The 18432-nt window shown below is 43.0% G+C and overlaps 1 protein-coding gene across 2 annotated transcripts in view; it reads left to right on the top strand.

Annotated features, from left to right (window-relative positions):
• Positions 1-18432, top strand: part of ACTR1A (actin related protein 1A) — a 91740-nt gene that overhangs the window by 31678 nt on the left and 41630 nt on the right. For both annotated transcript variants that reach the window (XM_029610269.1, XM_029610270.1), the window contains exon 5: positions 16150-16274. In XM_029610269.1, coding sequence (XP_029466129.1) covers positions 16150-16274 — 125 coding nt within the window. The remainder of the gene's footprint in view (positions 1-16149; positions 16275-18432) is intronic.

Below are 18432 nucleotides of genomic sequence, written 5' to 3'. Positions count from 1 at the left end.
TATTCTAAAGATCAAAATCATAGAACATATAGAAAGACATGGTTTAATGCAGTGGTTCCCAACCCTGTCCTGGGGTCCCCCCAGCCAGTCGGGTTTCCAGGATATCCACAATGAATATGCATGAGAGAGAATTTACATGTTATGGAGGCAGTGTATGCAAATTCTCTCATGCATATTCATTGTGGATACCTTGAAAACCTGACTGGCTGGGGCATCCCCAGGCCAGGGTTGGGAACCACTGATTTAATGGAACACAGTCAGCATGGATTTACCCAAGACAAGTCTTGCCTCACAAATCTGCTTCATTTTTTTGAAGGGGTTAATGAACATTTTTTGTCGATAAGCAGGCTGAATTAGCCATGCTATTTGGGTCTGCACTTTCACAGACATTTCCCAGAAGGCAAAGCTTTGAATGCTGCTGCGTTTGCGTGGTTCTTCCCGCACGTAGCGTATCAGTTTCCTCCGTGCTTTTTTATCCACGTTCAGGCACGGATGTGATTTTGGTGTCTCTTTTTTTTCTCCCTAGTAGATTTTTCAAAATTTTTCTGCCTTCACTTCAAGCAGTCCCATAAAAGCACTTTTCAGTGCTATTTATTTATTATTTATTTGTTTGCTTTTATATACCGACATTCGTTGGCGTACATCATATCGGTTCACATGACAACAATTGGAATAGTTCGACAAGGGTCGTACTATTTTACATTTAACAAAAACTGGTTGAAACAGAGTACAATGTAACAAAAAAATTTGTATTTAACAATAACTAGTTGGAACTAAGTATACAATGTAATAAAAATTAAGGGAACGAGCTTTAAATAATCGCGTGGTGGAGAGTCTTGAGGGGGCACATGCTATCAAAGGATGTCGAAGAAACCGGGCTTCAAGTATTGTCAGTGCAGACACACAATGTCCGTCACTGATAATCACAACTACCTCTACCTGTGTCTTGGCCCAGATCATGACCAGGCCTCTTGTAAAGACTGCGGATGGATGTCTCCCAGAGCAAGGAGACAGAGCGAACAAAATTGCCCATCTAAAGGAAAAAGAAGCTCGCTCAGACACCTATGCACCCTCCCTACGTCGCTTTACTCACCTAAGTCCCACGAAGTCCGTAGAAGGGCTTCTTCGATAGACCTGCAAGCAAAATCAAGTTCCAGGCAGAATAGACTGGGTGACAGTCTCCTCAGCACCTTCCAAACCCAAGTGGGGTCCCTTGAGCCATCCCAGAGTAGACTCAAACATCAGTGCGTTGATGGAACCATAGGACGCTTCGAAGCACTGACCCAACCAGTCATCTGCATCATCTCCTTGATGCAGCCACTCAGGCCTCAGGTGAGTCGTCTAGGGAAAAGAGTCACGATGCACTGATGCAGCCACCGAAGCCTGCGCTGGCACTTCATGCTTCAGCGCCAGCTAAAGTGCATGTTGCCTCGGCACATGCGAAACATTGCACCACGCATGACATGACGCACAAGCCGATTCAGATGGTGTGCATCGCCTAAACAACCAAGCAAGCATAAATCTCCTGCATCAGATAGTGAAAAAACATCCATCTCAGGAAGCCAGAAGTCCACATACCAAGAGAAGGAGACAGGATCTTCACTGTCCCCTCCAATTAAGTAGACAGACCCGATTTTTGGACATTTTGTCACAGGCACCTTAGGTGTCACCCCCCTAAATCAGTTTCTATTAGCTCCAGATCATCTTCCTCCAAGGAGGTTCACGTATTCTACTCGGGCTTATCCAATAGATCCCACTTGCAACGTTTTATCCTTCAGCAGATACTGTCTCTCAGGGATAGATCAACTCTGCCAGAAAAGGGTTTCCTGAGTTTTAAGTAAGAATTCTGTAGATATCTTTATCTGCAGCTATTCTCCCCTAGGGCACTCGTTCCCCACCCATGGAGGAAAAAGATCAAGCAGTGCTACCAAGTCCACCATTGCCCCAGTCCCAGCAAGCCATACAGCACATTTCCATGATTGTACGAGATGTGCTTTCGACTTGTTACTCAACATTGCCACCGCCTAACCTCCCAGATCCAAGTGGAAAAGGTCCTCCTAAACATCCCCAGGTTTCTCCAGAGTCCACAGCTTCTTACTCCCCAGACAAACAGATCGAGCCTCAGTTTTCTCCCCCCATCAGTTCCGAAGGACTCTCCGCCAGATATGTCACCTTGGAGCTCCATGGGCATCCCTTCAGATCTGCCAGAAGAATCCACTGATCATTCTTCACCACCAGAGGATCTGACATATTCCAAGTCTGCAGAAAAGTTAAGGGGAGTACTGGGTGTGGACGTCAAACTTCCAGATCCTCGAGAAGAGATTTTCGGAATCCTAAATATTCTGGAAGTACCAGCAGAATCATCTGCTCTACCCTCCCATAAAATTCTTGACGCCATGCTGTTCATGATGTGGGAATCTACTTGTTGCATCCTTCCTGTGTCTAGGAAATTGGACCTTAAGTTTAAGTTACAAAAATTGCCAACTTATGGAGTCATTCGACTCCCGCACGCTTCTGTGGTGATGGAGTCTGCAATGAAGCATGCTAAGAAAACCAAATTGCAGGTGTCTGCTATACCATTACGTGACAACAAACTTCTTGATGATATGGCCAAATCTTTCAGAGTGATAACATCCAGAATACAACATTGGTTTTTGGAAGAAGGATCCAACAGAAGAAAATAGGATAATGCATAAGCGTTGGCAAGTTAAATGTAGGACTTTGAAAAGATGTTGGCAATAGAGGCAAAAATTCTCACAGTAAAAACTTTTTAAAATATATCTGAAGCAAAAAGCCTGGACCGTTAAATGATCGAGGGGTTAAAGGGGGGCACTAGGAGAGGATAAGGCCATCGCGGAAAGATCAAATGATTTCTTTGCTTCGTGTTTACTGAAGAGGATGTTGGGGGGGGGGGTACCCGTACTGGAGAAGGTTTTCATGGATAATGATTCAGATGGACTGAACCTAATCATGGTGAACCTAGAAGATGTGGTAGGCCTGATTAATAAACTGAAGAGTAGTAAATCACCTGGACCAGATGGTATACACCCCAGAGTTCTGAAGAACTCAAAAATGAAATTTCAGACCTATTAGTAAAAATTTGTAACCTATCATTAAAATCATCCATTGTACCTGAAGACTGGAGGATAGCTAATGTAACCCCAATAGTTAAAAAGGGTTCCAGGAGTGATCTGGGAAACTACAGACTGGTTAGCCTGACTTCAGTGCCAGGAACGATAGTGGAAAGTATTCTAAACATCAAAATCACAGAACATATAGAAAGAAATGGTTTAATGGAGCAAAGTCAGCATGGCTTTACCCAAGGCAAGTCTTGCCTCACAAATCTTCACTTTTTTGAAGGAGTTACTAAACATGTGGATAAAGGTGAACCGGTAGATGTAGTGTACTTGGATTTTCAGAAGGCTTTTGACAAAGTTCCTCATGAGAGGCTTCTAGGAAAAGTAAAAAGTCATGGGATAGGTGGCAAGGTCCTTTCGTGGATTACAAACTGGCTAAAAGACAGGAAACAGAGTAGGATTAAATGGACAATTTTCTCAGTGGAAGGGAGTGGGCAGTGGAGTGCCTTAGGGATCTGTATTGGGACCCTTACTTTTCAATATATTTATAAATGATCTGGAAAGAAATACGACGAGTGAGGTAATACATAATTATTCAGAGTAGTTAAATCACAAGCAGATTGTGATAAATTGCAGGAAGACCTTGTGAAACTAGAAAATTGGGCATCAAAACGGCAGATGAAATTTAATGTGGAAAAATGCAAGGTGATGCATATAGGGAAAAATAACCCATGCAATAGTTACACAATATTGGGTAGTAGCACCTAATATGGAACCTAATAAAGATATCTAGGCGTCATAGTGGATAACACATTGAAATCGTCTGTTCAGTGTACTGCGGCATTCAAAAAAGCAAACAATGTTGGGAATTATTAGAAAGGGAATGGTGAATAAAATGGAAAATGTCATAATGCCTCTATATCGCTCCATGGTGAGACCACACCTTGAATACTGTGTACAATTCTGGTCGCCACATCTCAAAAAAGATATAATTGCGATGGAGAAGGTACAGAGAAGGGCGACCAAAATAAGGGGAATGGAACAGCTCCCCTATGAGGAAAGACTAAAGAGGTTAGGACTTTTCAGCTTGGAGAAGAGACGGCTGAGGGGGGATATGATAGAGGTGTTTAAAATCATGAGAGGTCTAGAACAGGTAGTAATGAATCAGTTATTTACTCTTTTCAGATAACTGAAAAGACTAGGGGGCACGCCATTAAGTTAGCATGTGGCACATTTAAAACTAATCGGAGAAAGTTCTTTTTCACTCAATGCACAATTAAGCTCTGGAACTTGTTGCCAGAGGATGTGGTTAGTGCAGTTAGTATAGCTGTGTTTAAAAAAGGATTTTAATTAAGTTGACTTAGAAAATAGCCACTGCTAATACTAGCAACAGTAACATGGAATAGACTTAGTTTTTGGGTACTTGCCAGATTCTTATGGCTTGGATTGGCCACAGTTGGAAACAGGATGCTGGACTTGATGGACCTTTGGTCTGACCCAGTATGGCATGTTCTTCTGTTCATAAGTGTTTGTAATCACTTAAACCAATCCTGTGCTCTGAAACTGGACAACCAATCACACACCCCCCCCCCCAACCCTTCTATGACATGGAAGAAGGTTTGAGACATCTGTTGAGAGCTGTCTATGAATTTTTGAAACCTCCTCCCGGACATCTGCTACTGCAATTGCGGCGCTTGGCATGGCTTCGTTCCAGCTTTGTTAGAGAAGACATCCATGACAAATTGGTGAACCTGCCATGTTCGGTATATAACCTGTTCAGTGAAGGACACCGTTGCACAAATTAAGGAACAGAATGTAGTGGTGCACTCGCTCTCATCAATATCAGATTCCCAATCCACATCTCGCAGATACTAACAATCTTATCGGAAATCCACTTACTACCAAAGAAGACCATTCAAGCAATTTACCGCCTTTAGACCACAAACCTATCGGCAATTCCAACAACCTCGTCAGCAGACTCAACAGAGGGCACGTCAGAGACAGGAACAGCAGAAACCCTCACAAACAATTCTCCCAAACCCCCCTCAGTCTTTTTGAAGATAGCGAAGCCACAGCCTCACTTGCCAGTGGGAGGCAGAATTCTCCAGTTTTCCTCAGTAGCGCCGTATCACCTCAGATAAGTGGGTCTTGAATATAGTAGGCAAAGGGTATCACCTAGACTTCATGACGCCATCCTCATTTCCCCACCTGCCCAAACAGCTGAGAGATGTATCCCAAGTATCTCTCTTACAATAAGGGGGTTGAAATGCTACTTGAATGAAATGTCATCCGAGCAGTACCTAATCAGATCAGCGTAGACAACTGTTCCCCATACTTCCTCATTTCAAAGAAGTCAGGGGGTCTTTGCTCCATTCTGGACCTACGTTCTCTCAACAAGCACATCAGGAAGGAAAAGTTCAAAATGACTTCATTCAAACTAGTCCTTCCATTCATTCAACAGAATGACTGGATGTGCTTTCTGGATCTAAAGGATGCTTATGCGCATATCCCAATACACCCATCCTGCTGGCAATTCCTCTGCTTCCAGGTTGCCTCAAATCACTACCAGTACAAAGTTCTCCCCTTTGGCCTTTCCTCTACTCTGAAGGTTTTCATCAAGTGTTTGACTGTGGCAGTTGCTCATCTAAAGTTTCAGGGAATCTGAATTTTTCCCTCTCAGGACGACTGGTTAATAGTCTCCCCCAGACCAGATTTAATCACAGAACCACCTAGAAACAACCATCAAATGCCTCGAGTCTCTGGGCTTCATCATAAGCTACGAGAAATCAGTACTCAGACCGACCCAGATACTTCTTTTATAGGAGCACAGATAGACTCAGTTCATTCCCGAGCCTTCCTCCTGCACGACAGAGTAGTCTCTGCACAAAATTACTTCTCAGACAGGACATCATGGTACACCAACTACTAGTCCTTCTCGGACATCTGGCCTCAGCCATACATGTAGTATCTCACACCTGCCTGCACATCAGATATTTACAATGGGGGCTAAAATATCAATGGTCTCAGTTTCTCGAACCTATGACAAAAAGGATAACTCTCTCGAGCTCCATGCAGAGGGACATTCAGTGGTGGCTGCAACCATATGAACTGACCATGGGATCCCCCCTACAAGAGTCGACCCACACTCTCTCTCATTCTCACCACAGATGCATCCACACAAGGTTGGGATGCACACCTTCTACAATAAAGGACTCGGGGTCTCTGGACTTTGACGGAACAGTCCTACCAAATCAACTTCCTGGAACTTAGAGTGATGATTATATGCTCTTAAAATCTTTGTTCACCTGTGCAGGGGCCATACCTTAATGATCCACACAAACAATCAGGTGGCCGTGTTCTATGTAAACAAGCAGGGAGGATTGGGCTCCTGGATCCTTTGTCTAGAGGCAGTCTGGATGTGGGAATGGGCAGTGAAAAACTTAGTGACACTGCATGCAACATATTTGCCTGGGATAGCAAACAAGTTAGATAATCTAAGCAGGGGGTTTCACCCCCACGAGTGGTCCCTGAATCAGTTGATGGCAGACAAATTATTCCTGAGATGGGAGTCTCCCATGTTTGGACCTTTTCACCACAGAGGACAATCAAAGATTTTTGCTCACCCCAGCTGCCTCAAGAAGTCACAGGATGTGTTTCTTCTGTCTTGGTCAGTAGGTCTTCTGTACGCCTTACCTGCAATACCCTTGATCTCCAGGACTGTTCAAAAGTTCCTTCAAGACAAGTCTCGAATGTTCCTCATTGCTCCAGCGTGGCCAAGAAAACATTTGGTAAGCGTATCTAATTCAGAAGACCAGCCCATCTTTCTAGGTCATGAACCAGGTCTCCTAACACAAGAAGAGGGCGCTCTCCTTCATCCTCTCCATGCTTCTCTCAACCTGACGGTCTGGATGTTGAATGCAAAATTTTGCAGCAATTAGCTCTCTCGCTCATCATTCAAAACATCATTATGGCAGCAAGGAAGCCTTCAACTAGAAGAAATTACTCCTTCTAATGGAAAAGATATGTAGCCTGGTGCAAAGAGAACCATGTTTGCCCCTTTTCTTCATCACCGGGGGAACTTCTTACTTGCCTTCATCTCTCGCAATCAGGCCTGACCACTTTCAGTCAGAGTCCACTTAAGTGCTATAGCTACTTATCACGACACGGACAAATATGCTTCAGTGGCTTCCCATCCTTTGGGGTGTCATTTTATGAGAACTTCTTAACCTCCATCCTCTAGTCAAAAAGCCACCAGTGCCTTGGAATTTAAATGTAGCCTTGTCTGCTCTCATGAAAGATCCTTTCGAGCCACTACAGTTGGTCCACCTAAAGTTCCTTACTTGGAAAGTGGTATTTCTCGTGGTTATCACCTTGGCTCATCGAGTAAGTGAGCTACAGGCCTTAGTGCACTGTCTGCCCTATTTACAATTTTACCATGAGAAGATGGTTCTCAGAATACATCCCAAATTCCTCCAGAAGGTGGTGTAGGTTTTCCACATCAATCAGGCTATTCCCTACCCATCTTTTTCCCTAAGCCACACAGTAACAAGAGAGAAGTGAGCTCCACTCTTTGGACAGTAAAAGAGCTCTAGCTTACTATAAGCAAAGGACTCAACCTCACAGGTGGTCATCACAACTGTTCATCTCCTTTAATCCCAATTCACTGGGCGTGGCAGTCTCAAAGAGAACTATCTCCAACTGGATCTCAGATTTTATTTGCTTCTGTCATGAAACCATATACACGTCCTTAACTACCTCAGTCAAAGCCCACCAAGTACAGGCCGCGGTGGCCTTCATTGCTCATCTCAGAAATGTACCAATCTATGACATTTGTAGAGCAGCTACATGGTCGTCTGTCCATACTTTCACCTCTCACTACTGCCTGGATCAACTGGCCGCTTCGGATAACAGTGCATGCCCCAATTTGTTATCAGGCATGGTTGATAAGAAGGACATGTCCACAGAGAAACCAGAGTGTAAAAAAGGAAAGAGGGGTGGAACAAAAAAATGTCGGACCAGGTATCTTAACCTACAGATCCCCCCCACACCTCTTCAATAACATTTTTATTTTCCCGAAGCTTGGGACTCCCAAACAGCGTGGCTAATTCAGCCTGCTTATCAACAGAAAAAATGCAAGTTTGCTTACCATAAATGGTGTTTTCCGTAGATTGCAGAATGAATTAGCCATGCATACGCTCACTCCTCCCTGGATATGTCTGACCATCCTGTTCACGCCACTTTCGTTTAGCTTTTCAATATCACCAAGGAGACTGACGTGCTACGCACAGGAAGAACCTCACAGACGCAGCATCATTCGAAGCTTTGCCTTCTGGGTGAAATCTGCGAGACCACACAGTCTATAACGTCACCAAACAGCATGGCTAATTCATCCTCCTATCTACGTAAAACTCAATTTACGGAAAGCAAACTTGCTTTGTAGATAAAGGTGAACTGGTAGATGTAGTGTATTTCGATTTTTCAGAAGGCATTTGACAACGTCCCTCATGAGAGGCTTCTGATAAAACTAAACAGTCATGGGATAGGAGGCAATGTCTTCTTGTGGATTACAAACTGGTTAAAAGACAGGAAATAGAGAGTAGGATTAAATGGTCAATTTTCTCAGTGGAAAAAGGTAAACAGTGGAGTGCCTCGGGGATCTGTACTTGGACTGGTGCTTTTCACTATATTTTATAAATGATCTGGAAAGGAATACGATGAGTGAGATAATCAAATTTGCAGATGATACAAAATTATTCAGAGTAGTTAAATCACAAGTAGATTGTGAACTTGCAGAGGCCTTTGTGAGACTGGAAGATTGGGCATCCAAATGACAGATGAAATTTAATGTAGATAAGTTCAAGGTGATGCATATAGGGAAAAATACCCCATGCTGTAGTTACACGATGTTAGGTTCCATATTAGGAGCTATTCCCAGGCAAAAGATCTAGGCATTATAGTGGATAACACATTGAAATCATCTGTTCAGTGTTCTGCGGTAGTCAAAAAAGCAAACAATATTAGAAATTATTAGGACGGGAATGGTGAATAAAACGGAAAATGTCATAATACCTCTTTATCGCTCCATGGTGAGACCACAGCTTGGGTACTGTGTACAGTTCTGGTCACCACATCTCAAAAAAGATATAGTTGCACTGGAGAAAATACAGAGAAGGGCAACCAAAATGATAAAGGGGGTGGAACAATTCCCTATGAGGAAAGGCTAAAGAGGTTAGGGCTGTTCAGCTTGGAGAATAGACAGCTGAGGGGGGATATGATAGAGGTCTTTAAAGTTATGAGAGGTCTAGAACGGGTAGATGTGAATCAGTTTATTTATTTAAAAAATTTTCTATGCCGTCGTTAAGTTAAATACCATCACAACTGTTTACAGAAGGGCACGATAAAGAGAAATATGGGTGGTAGAGATTACAAATTACTTGTGTGCCATCATAGTACGGTAACAATTTAAAATAATAAACTAGGTGTGTAAGTTAAACCTGATTGTTAGGAACAAATTAGGCAGTTTGATTTTAACATTAATATGCTTATGTAGGTTACTAAAAACTTCTAGCTTGGTGCATCCTTATCGCTCAACTATTTTTCTCCTTTTCTTTATCTTTATAAAATGCTTGTTTAAAAAGCCAGGTTTTCAGATAATAGAAGAACTAGGGGGCAGTCCATGAAGTTAGCAAGTAGCACATTTAAAACCAATCAAAATTCTTTTTCACTCAGCATACAATTAAACTCTGAGAATTGTTGCCAGAGGATGCAGTTAGTGTAGCTGGGTTTAAAAAAGGTTTGGATAAGTTCTTGGAGGAGAAGTCCATTCACTGCTATTAATCAAGTTGACTTGGGGAATAGTCACTGCTATTACTGGCATCAGTAACATGGGAACTACTTAATATTTGGGTACTTGCCAGGTACTTGTAGCCTGGATTGGCCTCTGTTGGAAACAGGATGCTGGGCTTGATGGACCCTTGGTCTGACCTAGTATGGCAATTTCTTATGTTCAAAGGTCTTCTGCTGTTCCACTGCCTCAGTGCTTCTGTTTTTGCACTGTCATGTGCAGCACTTTCTGCGGGTTTTTTGATGGCTCTTTTCGTTGTCTGCTGCATAGCATGAAACTTTTTTTTCCTGGGGCATCATCTGTGCTGTTTCTTGTTGCAGCTGCTGCAGAGTATTGCTCAGTTCTGCACCTGGTGCGCAAGTACCTGCTCTGGCATGGACAACATTTCAGTCTGCAATCTCTCATTATCCCATTGCTTCTCTTTCACTGTTTTCTGCTTCATCCTGCAGCTCTTCTTCTGCTTGCTTAGTTGCTGCCTGAGCTTGTTCACTGAGGCTTGAAGACGCTGTTGTTGCTCCCCGGGTGCTTGACACAGGAGTGCACTTGAGGCAGTGTCCAGCTCCTAGTTCTGTGTCTTGGTGGCTGCATGCAGAACTGCAATCTTCCTTTGATCCCAGTCACGTCGTGCCTGTGCCTGTACCACCTGTTTCTCCAGAACTACCATTTTCTCCCTATGTTCTTGTAAATTTATGTACTCAGTGTTTGGTTCAGCACTGCAAGTCTGCTAGCTGCTGAGCCAGCACCATATATGCTTCCATCAGCTGTACACACTTCTGCCGGTTTGCCTCTTCCCGCCTTATTCTCACTGAGGGTTACTTTCTGCACATAGGTTTGAAACTCAACATTGGCAGTATCCTGACCCTGTGTCTTGACTTGCTCCTGGCTGTGGCTCCCTACGAGTTCTTCTAGCAATCTCTGCAGCTGTACCATATTACTTTGCAGGGCAGCAGTTTCTTTTCATGTTGCTCTGGTGCAATGTAAGTCACCTGCAAACGGCTATACTCTGTAAGAGCTGCTCCTTTTCCAACTGGCTGTTCTCTTGTTTCCTGGTTATATCTGCCAACTGTGCCTCCAGACCAGCGACTGTGACCTCATATGCTTTTCTTAGCTCTGTGTGCTGCCACAGTAGTGCATGCCTAGTCTGCATTGCGGTCACCAGCTCCCGTCTCAGCTGCTCACTGGCCGCTCGGGCATCCTCCGCTTCTATCAGAGAGCTCCAGACTTGGGAGGTCAACATGGAGATCTGGTCCTTGAGCTCCGCATGGTCTTCTCTGGTCTGGTAGCTGCTATTTAATTCTAGTGCCACCATTTCCAGGTTCATCCTGAGGATCTCCTCTTGCTTATTCTGCTTGGTAGCACAGCTGCTTATCTGCTCTTAGCTCCATCTGCAAGTTCATCACTTGAGTTTATAATTCTTGCACTACTGTGAGAGTCTCTTCTGTAATGCCACACCTTGACTCCTCGGCAGCCCCTCTTGCTGGGGTCTCATGACCATTCTCTATGGGCTCTCTTGTAACTCGGTCATATTCTGTAGACTCCTTCCTCTGGCACTTCTTCCCAATGCAGGCATCTGGGCACTCAACAGTGTCTTCTTCTGTAGCGCTCCCACAAGCCATTTAGTGCTGCATCCAGCAGGCCACCCAGCACTTCCTCCCTCTGGGCAGTCCATGCTGCCTTCTCCAGGACTGGCCATGAAGCTTCACCATGAGCTTCCCAGTACCTCCAACCTTTGTACTGCCGGATCATTCCTCTTGGACTCATCTGCAGACTCTTGCCATTCAGGCTGTATTGTGTCTTCAGCCGCGCTGCTGCTATCAGATCTCTGGAGTAGAGTCTCTTAGAAAGGTAGTGTTGAGTCATGGGAGTTAATGAGCTGCTGTGCTCCCTCTTTATCTCTGCCAGGCAGACTGTAACCTGGGTGCTGTGTGGTTCCCGGATCATCTGGCACTCTCTTGTCCCATTGTATGCTTCTCGGGGGGCGGGGGGGGCTCTTCCTTGTCAGGACCTGGTTTAATATCAGCTGCCTTGCTGCTTCCAGCTTCACGCACAGCAGTGTCCCTTTTAAGGGTAGAGCAGACAAGTGACTTGGTTAGCTGTGGTGCTCTCTCCACTTTCAGCTGACCTGTATCCAGTCCTGGCAATTATATAGGCCCCACTAACTTGTTGTTCTTAACAGGGGGTTAACCAGAGACTCCAGTACTTCAGGACACTTTCCTGTATCTGCCTTTTTAGGAGGCTCTGAACCAGCACTTGCATGTTTACTGGAGTCATGCTTTCCCTTGTCTGAATTCTGCAGCAGAGCCAAAGCTTGTCGGAGGCTACGTCCTGCACACACACTCTGGTAGCTTCAGTCTATGGAGGGACCATGCTCGGTTTCTGCACAGCTTCTTGGTAGTGTCTCTCTGTCACTATATCCTCATTTCTGTTTTTTTGTTTTCCTCCTCCCCCCCCATGCTCTTCTGTAAGCCAGCAGGCTTTACAACTTTAGCAGTATTTTTCTTCTGCTTTTTCTTCTATGTGCTCTTGTGCATACTCATAGGAGCACTGCTTGCCTCCAGACTTCTGGCAGGCCACACCCAACAAACTTTCCTTCAGTCTTCCCTAGAGAATTGTTCGTTCTTTCTTTCTCTGTGCCTTGCTTAGAGAAAATCCCTGACCTGACCCCATTTGTGAGGATGGCTGAGCAAAATCTTATGAGCTGGAGTAGGGACCATACTGACTCAAGCCTGTTCTGCACTTTTAACTTTTATTAACATACACAGCAAATAACATAAGCCATATCTGCCTACCTTTTGCGGTATATATGCAGCTCAACTTCAGAGAGGTTAGGAACTCCTTGCTTCTAGATACGAGGGGCCCTGAGCCTAGCTGGGCTCACACTCTTAACATCACAGCAGGGTCCTGCCTACAGAGCTCCCTTGCTCATCAGTCTTGTCCAGAGTCTTCTCCCTTTATGGGATTTAAGGTGGACCAGGCTCAATGCCTGGTCCTCACAGGTTCAAAGGGGACAACCAAGGGCACTCTGCCACAGGGCTATTGATCAGCAGCCTATGTGCTACAGATGTAGGCTTGTTGGTTTGTTTTACAGACACCAAGGCTTTGTGTGATGACGTTAGTTCAAACTAAAGAAACTAGTTCCAGCTTGCATGCTATAAGTTTAGTCACTTCAGCAAGGTATGCCCAAACATATTGAGAATCCCTTGGTAAATAGCACATTTCACAATCTAGAACTCTGTTTTTTCACAAAGTAACAAGCACAAAAGAAGCTTAAAGCTGGCACCTTGCTGAGTAATTTATCACTCAGACCTGCTTTTTCCCATTCTAAGATTTTTTTCAAGCACTTAAGTTAGTGCAGTTTGTTTTGTACTGTTGGGTTTCATATGCCTCTATTATAAAATAAACTGTTCTTAAAATTAAATACAAGATTAGTTTTACATTTGATATCCTGCACTTTCCAATAAATAGCACAATAGTCCCTCTGGAATTCCCTACCACCAGACCTCCGCCTGGAGCCGTGCCATACCACTTTTAAGGCGAAATTAAAGACTTGGCTCTTCCTGCAAGCATTCCCAGAGAGCTAAGAACTAACTTATATAACAACCCTGTCCTTTGGTTCTAATGTATTATTCTCTGCACTATTTATTTTAATTAAGATTTATATTGCCTTTTTTATTTATTTTTTATTTGTTTAAAGTTGAAACTAGTCAGTTGGTTCGCTTATTCTTATTAGATCAAGTTCTGATTTGTTCCATGTAAACTGCCACACGGCAGTAGTTATTACCGTTTAACTGTGAACCGGAGTGATATGTATTGTATACAGGAACTCCCGGTATATAAAATCCATAAATAAATAAATAAGATGAGTTACAATAAAATTGCAAAACACAAATATATATTTGACTAAATAGTAATAAAACACTTACAATTTAATAGTCCAAGGTGGGTTACTAAAATGAGATGATATTGTGTATCTATCCCCTATCCAAGTGCTGCTTTGTGAACCCCTCAATCATCTTTTTTTCTTCGCACTACTGTTAGGAAGATTTCCTTCTCTCTCCTTTTGAATATATTGGCTATTGTGGGTTGTTTCCCACTGCCTCAGCAGTCCTTTTCAGTGATTATATAAAAAAAAAAAATAATAGAAAAGGAAGAAAGATACCAGGGCCTGAAGAGCCTACCATCAGCAACTTCAAGGACTACGTCCGCTGCTGGAATGAGCCACTACCAGGAACAAAAAAAGAACAGGCAGGGCCAGAGCAAACAGCAGCCCAAAGCACAGCACATGGGAGAGGACAAAGAGTTTAAAAAAAAAAAAAAAGTGACGTGACCACTACTGCTGTTTAGTGTGTTAGCCCCTGTTCTCCCACAACAGATCCATGAAGAAGTAATTCCACAGGAAGGGCTGGCTTCTGCAGCCTTGGAATTGCTAGAGATTAAGGACCCTGGATATAGCTTACTAGCTGCAAAGAATTCAGCTGCATCACCTGGCATCCCAACATTTTATCTCTTATGGGCAAGGCGGTGGCTAAATGGACTTTGTCAAATTGGCTAGCAGGCAGCATCGTATGTTGCTGTATACTGACTGGCCTCCAGATCACAAACTCAGTTAAAGCCCATTAAGTAAGGGCCATGGAGGCTTCCATCGTCTGACATCTGCAAATTTGCCACTTGGTTGTTTGTGAACACCTTCACATCCCATTGCTGTCTGGGCAATGTCAAAGGGAAACAGCAACTTTGGGTAAGCAGTTTTGTGTAATCTGAATGTGTAATGCATGCTTCATGGGGGAGCTGGGTTACTTTCTCAGTGAGTGCGCTACAACATAACCCTAAACTTGGGACATCCTATGTATCATGGCTAATCCAGCCTTACTTGTTGGAGAAAGCACATTTTCTTGCCATAAATGGAGTTCCTTGTAGACCGCAGAATGAATTAGCCATACTTAACTTACCCACCTCCTTGGAGAGTTGACTACCTAGCTAAAACTAAGCTCTGCAAATAGATTGAGGAGTTCACAAGGCAGGATGCATGTGGGAACTCCTGCACATGCTCAGTAGGGCAACAAAAACTCTACTAAACTCAGAGAAAGTGATCTGTTCAGTGCTGTCGGATGACATCACCTATGTGTCATACTAGTTCATCTTGCTGTCTATGGAAAATCCTGTTTTATAGTATGCAAACTCACTATACATTTGAATAAACAAAATAAAAACAGTTACAATATAAGATGATAGAAATCTTCTAGTAGTTATTTCATAAAATATCACCTAAATGATTCATCTCAGAGATTTTTCTGAGATTTTTGGTTTGTGTCTTTAATTATACATTGAAATTAGAGATCAGTAAAGAGGCATCCTGACTGAATTGAAACTTTTTATAACTGTATTATAGAGAATTACACTTTTCAGTGTAACATATGTTAAGTTGTGCTGAAACAACAGCTTTAGAAGTATCAAGTAGCCATCAAAATCAATCTGCTCCCCAGCTGACAGCTTGTGATTTACTGCAACTACTCAATAAACGGTTGCTGGAAATATTTCTGAATAAATTCTTTAGTGATACAAGTGTCTGCTGTACTTGAAATTGTACATTTCTGAGGTACTTGATAGTACAATATTTCAGTCATCTGTCAATCCAGTAAAGACAATGTTTGTAGAATTATTCACTTATTATCCTTAAGCACTCATACAAATTAATTCTTGATGTTACATCTTCTGGTTTTACAGTTAAGATTTGGTCTGTCTCCTGAGGATTTCATTGCTGCAGTTAAAATCTAAGGAGTGGGGCTGGCTTGCCATCTTGGTGGCAGTGCTGCTCGCTGTGATGAGAAGGTCCTGGGTTTAATTCTCAGGTCAGGTCTTCTGCTTCTGGCCTTTGGCTGGGATAATGCAGAGACGGCATTCACAGCTACTGTGAAGGAGGAAATCCCAGCTATCACTCAGTGGTGCCACCTAGTAGCCAAACTTGGGCTTTACATTACTGCTTTCTGAAGGGAGCTGTAATCTGTGGCCTCTGGTCAAGAACCATCATTGCAGTGGCTGGGCTCAGTGAGTTGGGAGGAGATATAAGAGGGGAAAATTCCCCTGGGTAGTTGCAAATAGAACTTTATGGCGCCGTAGTCCTATAGAGGCTGATTCTGATTGAGCTGAAAGCCCAAAAAAGCAGGAGGAATCCACTAGGCCAAAAAGATAAAATAATCTAAGCAGTACTGATTGTTAGTTTTCTTTTAGCACCCAGTTCTGCTGACAGAAGCACCTTTGAACCCACGAAAAAACCGGGAGCGAACTGCTGAGGTGTTCTTCGAGACCTTCAATGTTCCTGCACTCTTCATCTCCATGCAAGCTGTACTTAGCCTGTTAGTACCCAATAGCTTTTTTAAATATTTGCTCATCCTCTGGAGATTGCATTATGCAAATTATACTACAAGTTCTTTTTTTTATTGGGATTCTTTTTAGGCATTTTTTTACAGTAAGCACTGTAGAAGGCTTTTACATACCTGACCTATTGTCAGTCTCTGTAATTTTTCATCTGTGCTGGAACTTAGGTAACTGTATTAGCTTAAAAACATGTACAGATGAAAGGTCAGGCAGAAGGAGCCAGAAGCAGGGACGACAGGTCTAGTGAGGTGGCTCAGACCCTGCCAACCATAGGTAAGGGAAATGAGCTAGCAGCATAATCGGTGGAGTTTCCCAGACCCTGCTAGCTGAAGATAAAGGGGAGAGGGGCTCCTGGGGTTAACCAGGTCACACCAGTTGAAGATGACTGCTGTACCCTCTCCCCTACTTTTCTCTAGTTCCCTCCCCCTTCCTCCAGTGAGATCATGGGTGCTGATAAGTCTCTGCCTGGCAGCAGGAGGGGAGTGTGTTTGGCACATATTGGAAGCAGGAGGATGGAGAGTGCTCGTCTGAGGAGAAGAATTAGTGGGCTGGAAATGGAAGAAAGGAGGACCTGAGAGAGAGTTGGGAAATGATGATAGCATTGGGAGGGGGGAAGGGAAAATACAACATTGAGGTGGAGAATGGAGGAGGGGAGAGATCTACATAGAAGTAGGTACAGGAGTGTTCATTTGCAAGGACATACATCACCATGTGCTCCTGCTACCATACCCTTCTTCCACCTAACAAATTATTGGGGATAGAGAGCAGGGAAAGTGCATGGTAATGTTCTTTAATGTTGATGATTCTGAGCACCTAAATCACATTTATGTGATTAATGGAGGATGTATTAGATTAAATTGACAAACTAAAGTATAACAAATCATCAGGACCAGATGGTAGCCACCCCAGAATCCTAAAAGAACTCATTATGTTGCAAAACTGTTGTTAATTATCCGTAACCTATCATTTTAAAATAGCCATAATACCTGAAGACTAGAAGGTGGCTAGTACAATTCCAGATTTTTTAAAAAGGCTCCAAAGTTGACCTGGGAAACTGTAGCCCAGTGAGCCTGATGTTGATGCTGGGCAAAGTGGTAGAAGCTGTTTTTAAAATCTAAATCATTTGCTATATAGAAAGACGTGACTTTTCAAAAAAATTTTAAGGTGAAATAAACATGTAGATAAAGGTGAGCCAGGCAATAGAGTATATTTGGATTTTCAGAAGACATTTGACAGTCTCATGTGAGAGGTCCCTCAAGAAATTAAAAAGTCATGGGATGGGAAACTGTATTCTGTTGTGGATAGGTAACTGATTAAAAGACAGGAAACAGAGATTAGGATAAATCAATTTTCCAATGGAGAAAGGTAATTAGTTGGGTACCACAGGGATCAGTAGTAGAACCTGTATATTTAACATTCATAAATGAGGTGGTCAGTTTGTAGATGAGACAAAATTATTCAAAGTTGTTAAAACAGTGGACTGCAAAGAACTGCAGAAGCAGCTTATGCAACTAGGAGTTTGGGTATTTGAATGGTAGATGAAATTTAATGTTGGAAAAGTGCAAAGAGATGCACAAAGGGGAAAATAATCCCAACTACATGTACATAATGTTGGATTCTGTATTGAGTCCCAGCCCATGACAAGGACCTTGAATATTGTGTGCAGTTCTAATTGCCCCATCTCAAAAAGGACATAGTGGAACTAAAAAAATGCAGAAAAGGGCATCAAAAATAATGGGAATGGCACCTCTCCGATGAGAGGTTATGTAAGTTAGAGCTCTTCAGCTTGGAAAAGATGGCTGAGAGGGAATATGTCAAAATATGAAATCATAAGTGGGTGGAGCAAGTAAGGATGGTTATTTACCCTTTCAGATAGTACTAAAACAAGGAGACACTCCATGAAACTAACAACCAATAGATTTAAAACTAATCATAGACCATACTTTTCACTTGACACTTAATTGAGCTGTGAAATCTGTTGCCAGAGGATGTTGTCATGGTGACTAGCATAGCAGGATTTAAAAGATTTGGGCAAGTTCCTGGATGAAAAATCCATAAAACCATTTATTAGCCAGGTAGACTAAAGAAAGCTATTGCTATGCCTGGAGTAACAGGAAATAGGTCTACTTTATGGGA

Source organism: Rhinatrema bivittatum, chromosome 7 (genome assembly GCF_901001135.1).
Source record: "Rhinatrema bivittatum chromosome 7, aRhiBiv1.1, whole genome shotgun sequence".
Taxonomy (NCBI): Eukaryota; Metazoa; Chordata; class Amphibia; order Gymnophiona; family Rhinatrematidae; genus Rhinatrema; species Rhinatrema bivittatum.
This window is presented reverse-complemented; position numbering and strand designations above follow the sequence as displayed.